This window comes from Procambarus clarkii, chromosome 53, assembly GCF_040958095.1.
Source record: "Procambarus clarkii isolate CNS0578487 chromosome 53, FALCON_Pclarkii_2.0, whole genome shotgun sequence".
Taxonomy (NCBI): Eukaryota; Metazoa; Arthropoda; class Malacostraca; order Decapoda; family Cambaridae; genus Procambarus; species Procambarus clarkii.
Genome location: NC_091202.1, coordinates 21,538,057 through 21,546,723, shown reverse-complemented (window position 1 = coordinate 21,546,723; position 8,667 = coordinate 21,538,057). Strand labels below are relative to the sequence as shown.

The 8,667-nt window shown below is 46.8% G+C and overlaps 1 protein-coding gene across 1 annotated transcript; it reads left to right on the top strand.

The window, feature by feature from the left end:
• Positions 1–7,190: 7,190 nt before the first annotated feature.
• On the top strand, positions 7,191–8,156 carry LOC138352432 (SUMO-interacting motif-containing protein 1-like). Its single transcript, XM_069304921.1, has one exon. The coding sequence runs from the start codon at positions 7,191–7,193 to the stop codon at positions 8,154–8,156; it is 966 nt and encodes a 321-aa protein (XP_069161022.1).
• The last annotated feature ends 511 nt before the right edge of the window (positions 8,157–8,667 follow it).

Genomic DNA, 8,667 nt, shown 5'->3' with positions numbered 1-8,667 from the left:
ACAGTAATTGGTATATTTTCGGTATGAAACGTCGTAATTTGAAAATGAAAATAGGCGCAGAGGGTCAGAATTCGGCTCCAAAATCACGCTCAGGAGTCAAATTTCCGACATTTCGGACATTTTGAAAACTGCTGGGGGTTTTGGGCAAAATATGACCCATCGCCGTTTTCAGTAATTGGCATTTTTTCGGTATGAAACGTCGTAATTTGAAACTGAAAATAGGTGCAGAGAGTCAGAATTCGGCTCAAAAATCACGCTCAGGAGTCAAATTTCCAACATTTCGGACATTTTGAAAACTGCAGGGGGTTAGGGCAAAATATGACCCATCGCCGTGTACAGTAATTGGCATATTTTCGGTATGAAACGTCGTAATTTGAAACTGAAAATAAGCGCAGAGAGTCAGAATACGGCTCAAAAATCACGCTCAGGAGTCAAATTTCCGACATTTCAGACATTTTGAAAACTGCAGGGGGGTTCGGGCAAAATATGACCCATTGCCGTTTTCAGTAATTGGCATATTTTCGGTATGAAACGTCGTAATTTGAAACTGAAAATAGGTTCAGAGAGTCAGAATTCGGCTCAAAAATCACGATCAGGAGTCACATTTCCGACATTTCAGACATTTCGAAAACTGCAGGGGGGTTTGGGCAAAATATGACCCATCGCCGTTCACAGTAATTGGCATATTTTCGGTTTAAAACATCGTAATTTGAAAGTGAAAATAGGCGCAGAGAGTCAGAATTCGGCTCAAAAATCACGCTCAGGAGTCAAATTTCCGACATTTCAGACATTTTGAAAACTGCAAGGGGGTTTGGGCAAAATATGACCTATCGCCGTTTTCAGTAATTGGCATATTTTCGGTATGAAACGTCGTAATTTGAAACTGAAAATAGGTGCAGAGAGTCAGAATTCGGCTCAAAAATCACGGTCAGGAGTCAAATTTCTCACATTTCAGACATTTTGAAAACTGCAGGGGGGTTTGGGCAAAATATAACCCATCGCCGTTTACAGTAATTGGCATATTTTCGGTATGAAACGTCGTAATTTGAAACTGAAAATAGGCGCAGAGAGTCAGAATACGACTCTAAAATCACGCTCAGGAATCAAATTTCCGACATTTCAGACATTTTGAAAACTGCAGGGGGGTTTGGACAAAATATGACCCATCGCCGTTTTCAGTAATTGGCATTTTTTCGGTATGAAACGTCGTAATTTGAAACTGAAAATAGGTGCAGAGAGTCAGAATTCGGCTCAAAAATCACGCTCAGGATTCAAATTTCAGACATTTCAGACATTTTGAAAACTGCAGGGGGGTTTGGGCAAAATATGACCCATCGCCGTTTCCAGTAATTGGCATATTTTCGGTATGAAACGTCGTAATTTGAAACTGAAAATAGGCGCAGAGAGTCAGAATTCGGCTCAAAAATCACGCTCAGGAGTCAAATTTCCGACATTTCAGACATTTTGAAAACTGCAGGGGGGTTTGGGCAAAATATGACCCATCGCCGTTTTTCAGTAATTGGCATTTTTTCGGTATGAAACGTCGTAATTTGAAACTGAAAATAGGCGCAAAGAGTCAGGATACGGCTCAAAAATTACGCTCAGGAGTCAAATTTCCGACATTTCAGACATTTTGAAAACTGCAGGGGGGTTTGGTCAAAATATGACCCATTGCCGTTTTCAGTAATTGGCATTTTTTCGGTATGAAACGTCGTAATTTGAAACTGAAAATAGGCGCACAGGGTCAGAATTCGCCTCAAAAATCACGCTCAGGAGTCAAATTTCCGACATTTCAGACATTTTGAAAACTGCAGGGGGGTTTGGGCAAAATATGACCCATCGACGTTTACAGTAATTGGTATATTTTCGGTATGAAACGTCGTAATTTGAAAATGAAAATAGGCGCAGAGGGTCAGAATTCGGCTCCAAAATCACGCTCAGGAGTCAAATTTCCGACATTTCGGACATTTTGAAAACTGCTGGGGGTTTTGGGCAAAATATGACCCATCGCCGTTTTCAGTAATTGGCATTTTTTCGGTATGAAACGTCGTAATTTGAAACTGAAAATAGGTGCAGAGAGTCAGAATTCGGCTCAAAAATCACGCTCAGGAGTCAAATTTCCAACATTTCGGACATTTTGAAAACTGCAGGGGGGTTAGGGCAAAATATGACCCATCGCCGTGTACAGTAATTGGCATATTTTCGGTATGAAACGTCGTAATTTGAAACTGAAAATAAGCGCAGAGAGTCAGAATACGGCTCAAAAATCACGCTCAGGAGTCAAATTTCCGACATTTCAGACATTTTGAAAACTGCAGGGGGGTTCGGGCAAAATATGACCCATTGCCGTTTTCAGTAATTGGCATATTTTCGGTATGAAACGTCGTAATTTGAAACTGAAAATAGGTTCAGAGAGTCAGAATTCGGCTCAAAAATCACGATCAGGAGTCACATTTCCGACATTTCAGACATTTCGAAAACTGCAGGGGGGTTTGGGCAAAATATGACCCATCGCCGTTCACAGTAATTGGCATATTTTCGGTTTAAAACATCGTAATTTGAAAGTGAAAATAGGCGCAGAGAGTCAGAATTCGGCTCAAAAATCACGCTCAGGAGTCAAATTTCCGACATTTCAGACATTTTGAAAACTGCAAGGGGGTTTGGGCAAAATATGACCTATCGCCGTTTTCAGTAATTGGCATATTTTCGGTATGAAACGTCGTAATTTGAAACTGAAAATAGGTGCAGAGAGTCAGAATTCGGCTCAAAAATCACGGTCAGGAGTCAAATTTCTCACATTTCAGACATTTTGAAAACTGCAGGGGGGTTTGGGCAAAATATAACCCATCGCCGTTTACAGTAATTGGCATATTTTCGGTATGAAACGTCGTAATTTGAAACTGAAAATAGGCGCAGAGAGTCAGAATACGACTCTAAAATCACGCTCAGGAATCAAATTTCCGACATTTCAGACATTTTGAAAACTGCAGGGGGGTTTGGACAAAATATGACCCATCGCCGTTTTCAGTAATTGGCATTTTTTCGGTATGAAACGTCGTAATTTGAAACTGAAAATAGGTGCAGAGAGTCAGAATTCGGCTCAAAAATCACGCTCGGGATTCAAATTTCAGACATTTCAGACATTTTGAAAACTGCAGGGGGGTTTGGGCAAAATATGACCCATCGCCGTTTCCAGTAATTGGCATATTTTCGGTATGAAACGTCGTAATTTGAAACTGAAAATAGGCGCAGAGAGTCAGAATTCGGCTCAAAAATCACGCTCAGGAGTCAAATTTCCGACATTTCAGACATTTTGAAAACTGCAGGGGGGTTTGGGCAAAATATGACCCATCGCCGTTTTTCAGTAATTGGCATTTTTTCGGTATGAAACGTCGTAATTTGAAACTGAAAATAGGCGCAGAGAGTCAGAATTCGGCTCAAAAATCACGCTCAGGAGTCAAATTTCAGACATTTCAGACATTTTGAAAACTGCAGGGGGGTTTGGGCAAAATATGACCCATCGCCGTTTTCAGTAATTGGCATATTTTCGGTATGAAACGTCGTAATATGAAACTGAAAATAGGCGCAGAGAGTCAGAATACGGCTCAAAAATCACGCTCAGTAGTCAAATTTCCGACATTTCAGACATTTTGAAAACTGCAGGGGGGTTTGGGCAAAATATGACCCATTGCCGTTTTCAGTAATTTTCATATTTTCGGTATGAAACGTCGTAATTTGAAACTGAAAATAGGCGCAGAGAGTCAGAATTCGGCTCAAAAATCACGCTCAGGAGTCAAATTTCCGACATTTTAGACATTTTGAAAACTGAAGGGGGATTTGGGTAAAATATGACCCATCGCCATTTTCAGTAATTGGCATATTTTCGGTATGAAACGTCGTAATTTGAAACTGAAAATAGGTGCAGAGAGTCAGAATTCGGCTCAAAAATCACGCTCAGGAGTCTAATTTCCAACATTTCGGACATTTTGAAAACTGCAGCGGGGTGTGGGCAAAATATGACCCATTGCCTTTTTCAGTAATTGGCATTTTTCGGTATGAAACGTCGTAATTTGAAACTGAAAATAGGTGCAGAGAGTCAGAATTCGGCTTAAAAATCACGCTCAGGAGTCAAATTTCCGACATTTCGGACATTTTGAAAACTGCAAGGGGGTTTGGGCAAAATATGACCCAACGCCGTTTACAGAAATTGGCATATTTTCGGTATGAAACTTCGTAATTTGAAACTGAAAATAGGTGCAGAGAGTCAGAATTTGGCTCAAAAATCACGCTCAGGAGTCAAATTTCCGACATTTCAGACATTTTGAAAACTGCAGGGGGGTTTGGTCAAAATATGACCCATCGCCGTTTACAGTAATTGGCATTTTTTCGGTATGAAACGTCGTAATATGAAACTGAAAATAGGCGCAGAGTCAGAATACGGCTCAAAAATCACGCTCAGTAGTCAAATTTCCGACATTTCAGACATTTTGAAAACTGCAGGGGGTTTGGGCAAAATATGACCCATCGCCGTTTTCAGTAATTGGCATTTTTTCGGTATGAAACGTCGTAATATGAAACTGAAAATAGGCGCAGAGAGTCAGAATTCGGCTCAGAAATCACGATCAGGAGTCAAATTTCCGACATTTCAGACATTTTGAAAACTGCAGGGGGGTTTGGGCTGCTGACACCGGGCAGCCTGCTGACGCCGGGCAGCCTGCTGACACCGGGCAGCCTGCTGACACCGGGCAGCCTGCTGACGCCGGGCAGCCTGCTGACGCCGGGCAGCCTGCTGACACCGGGCAGCCTGCTGACACCGGGCAGCCTGCTGACACCGGGCAGCCTGCTGACACCGGGCAGCCTGCTGACACCGGGCAGCCTGCTGACACTGGGCAGCCTGCTGACGCCGGGCAGCCTGCTGACGCCGGGCAGCCTGCTGACACTAACAAGTAACATTTTGGTCCAAGAACCCAATTGTTGTCATTTTTTGAAGCATTGATGCTTGGAGGAGCCGAGCTGGCGACCCAGTGACGGGGTCACTGGTGGGTGAGGAGGCTGTTGTGGTGTGCACCTCGTCTCCACTTGCAAAACCACTTGGGCTGGACGGTAGAGCGACAGTCTCGCGTCATGCAGGTCGACGTTCAATCCCCGATCGTCCAAGTGCCTGTGCACCAATCCTCTATTCCCCCCCCCCCTATGCCCCATCCCAAATCCTTATCCTGACACTTTCCCAGTGCTATATAGTGGTAATGGCTTGGTGCTTTCCCCTGACAGGTCCCTCCTTTCCCCCGTCTTTTCCATTTGAGATTCAGTGAATCTTTGACGCTATTCTTGAATATATTTTCTCTCAGCTGATACCTTGCATAAGGGCTATCATTGGGATTGGTGGTGGGACATGGAGTTGTAGAAATATCTACCCTTACATAATGAAAGCAACAGGGATTATATTGCTGTGTGTGTGTGTGTGTGTGTTTGTGTGTGTGTGTGTGTGTGTGTGTGTGTGTGTGTGTGTGTGTGTGTGTGTGTGTGGTGTGTGTGTGTGTGTGTGTGTGTGTGTGTGTGTGTGTGTGTGTGTGTGTGTGTGTGTGTGTGTGTGTGTGTGTGTGTGTGTCTGGGAGCAAGAAGGAGGGAGGTGCTTACAGCCATATCTATATGAGAATTTATCTGGCCAAAGATGAAAGCCAAATGCTTAGGGCTAGCTTCACCCAACTTTGCAGGGTGACAGGTGTGCAGCTGAGGACTAACAAGGGATGGTTGAGGCCGCCTCCGTTGCTCACATTTAAACGCAGGTGGTTATCATGGTGGGCCAAATGAAATCAGTGGAGATGAGAGGTGGCATCCAGCATCCAGAGAAAAGATGGAAAATAAAATCAGGTGAGAGTCAGCAGGAAGGGAGGAGTCCACCACTCTCCACCGTGCAATAATAGCAGTAATCCTAATTACTAGCTAATTAGGATTAGCTATATATTAGCTATAAAGCTATATAGCTATTAGCTATAAAGACAGCTATATCAGAGGAATGAAGTGGTTTAAATATAGAGATGAGAAATATTACTCATATTCTCGTTAGGACATTCGTTAGGACACGAATCATAGTCTTGATTCGTGACCTAACTGGAATAGTGCCATCGACCTAACATTGCTGGCCAGGATGTACTAGATAAGATTTCAGAAGGAACCTCCCTTATAGTAGACATTGGTGTTGATAACGGGATGATACTGGTCCCGTAACACTGTACAAGGGCTCTGTTGTGTGAAGCTTGAAGTGAGCTCCAGTCCGGACTTTGTTGTTGAAATTAACAATAGCTGACTACTGGCTTTCTTCCTCTGATGCTCCGGCTCTCTTGTCCCGATGTTAAGAAGTGGTAGAAAGGTCACATTTACTCAATTTTGGTACTAATAATTAAGTTAATTCAAGTGAGATGTTTTTATGATGTTAACAGTCCAAAGACTGCTGAATTAAGAATAATTCCCAACAGAATTACCTGGTAATATTAATAGCGACATGGCAATGATATCTCGTTTTCTATGAGACGAAAATTCCACTGCTACATTTCCTGTGGGAATAAACACTATTTCTAGGGTTAATTTGTTATTACAAACAGCAGCAATATCATCTCCATATTGCAATGAATATTACTAAATGGTGTCGGGGATTTCCGACATGAGTTACCACACAAGGAAGTGAGAGCAACTACGGCTCACTGTCCCCCTGAAAATCACACAACTCATAATTTTGGAAAACACCAAATTCATCAACTCTTCAGCAGTCTCAGAGTATATGATGGTAGAGAGGAGCTTGACGCCTGACATTCCAAGTGCCCAACCGTGCATGGACAGGTCTAGTTTGGGTCCACGGAACAACCGTGGACATTTTCAAGAGGAAACTAGATTTATTCCTCCAAGGAGTGCCGGACCCACCGAGCTGTGGTGGGTAGGTGGGCCTGCGGGCCGCTCCAAGCAACAGCCTGGTGGACCAAACTCTCACAAGTCAAGCCTGGCCTCGGGCCGGGCTTGGGGAGTAGAAGAACTCCCAGAACCCCATCAACCAGGTATCAACCAGGTATCAACCAGGTATCAACCTCTGTGGTAGCCAGGCTTCTCTCTGGCTTCTTCATATATGTATCACGTACTTTTCACCACTTTTTGGCTTTCCAGCCATATAGTTTGGTATCCCCTAGCATTACAGGTTCATGAGAGAAGAGTATAAGTGTTTGGAAGTACATTATCATAGACGTTCCAGACTCCAGGCTCCAGACTCCAGGCTCCAGGCTCCAGACTCCAGGCTCCAGACTCCAGGCTCCAGGCTCCAGGCTCCAGGCTCCAGGCTCCAGACTCCAGGCTCCAGACTCCAGGCTCCAGGCTCCAGGCTCCAGACTCCAGGCTCCAGACTCCAGGCTCCAGACTCCAGGCTCCAGGCTCCAGGCTCCAGACTCCAGACTCCAGGCTCCAGGCTCCAGGCTCCAGACTCCAGGCTCCAGCCTCCAGACTCCAGGCTCCAGGGTCCAGGCTCCAGGGTCCAGGCTCCAGGGTCCAGGGTCCAGGCTCCAGGCTCCAGACTCCAGGCTCCAGACTCCAGACTCCAGGCTCCAGACTCCAGGCTCCAGGCTCCAGGCTCCAGACTCCAGACTCCAGGCTCCAGGCTCCAGGCTCCAGACTCCAGGCTCCAGACTCCAGGCTCCAGGCTCCAGACTCCAGGCTCCAGTCTCCAGACTCCAGACTCCAGGCTCCAGGCTCCAGACTCCAGGCTCCAGACTCCAGGCTCCAGACTCCAGGCTCCAGTCTCCAGACTCCAGACTCCAGGCTCCAGACTCCAGGCTCCAGACTCCAGGCTCCAGGCTCCAGACTCCAGGCTCCAGGCTCCAGACTCCAGGCTCCAGGCTCCAGGCTCCAGGCTCCAGGCTCCAGGCTCCAGACTCCAGGCTCCAGACTCCAGGCTCCAGGCTCCAGACTCCAGCCTCCAGACTCCAGGCTCCAGACTCCAGGCTCCAGGCTCCAGACTCCAGCCTCCAGACTCCAGGCTCCAGGCTCCAGGCTCCAGGCTCCAGGCTCCAGACTCCAGGCTCCAGGCTCCAGACTCCAGGCTCCAGGCTCCAGACTCCAGGCTCCAGACACTGGAAGAGAGCGGGCCACATACCATGGCCAGCCCCGAGGCCTGAGGGAAGGCCCAGGCAGGCGTCACCCTCTGACTGTGAGCTTTAACTCCTCACCAAACACCCCGTCACGCGGGGGAGCTCAGAGCCGTCCCATGGAAGGGAAGAGGGAGAGAGAGAGAGAGGGAGAGAGAGAGAGAGAGAGAGAGAGAGAGAGAGAGAGAGAGAGAGAGAGAGAGAGAGAGAGAGAGAGAGAGAGAGAAAGAGAGAGGGGGAAGTGAGAGACGGAGAGAGCGTGTGTTGTGAGAGAAGAATCTGAGATATCTGTGGTGAGTTGAGAGAATATGAGAGCATGGGAGAGTGTGGGGCTGGTGGAGGCAGGGATGGGCTGGGGGGAGGCAGGGATGGGCTGGGGGGAGGCAGGGATGGGCTGGGGGGAGGCAGGGATGGGCTGGGGGGAGGCAGGGATGGGCTGGGGGGAGGCAGGGATGGGCTGGTGGAGGCAGGGATGGACTGGGGGAGGCAGGGATGGGCTGGGGGAGGCAGGGATGGGCTGGGGGGAGGCAGGGATGGGGTG

Coding starts and splice junctions, on each gene's coding strand:
- LOC138352432 (XM_069304921.1), top strand. CDS start 7,191: ATGAGAGAAGAGTATAAGTGTTTGGAAGTACATTATCATAGACGTTCC.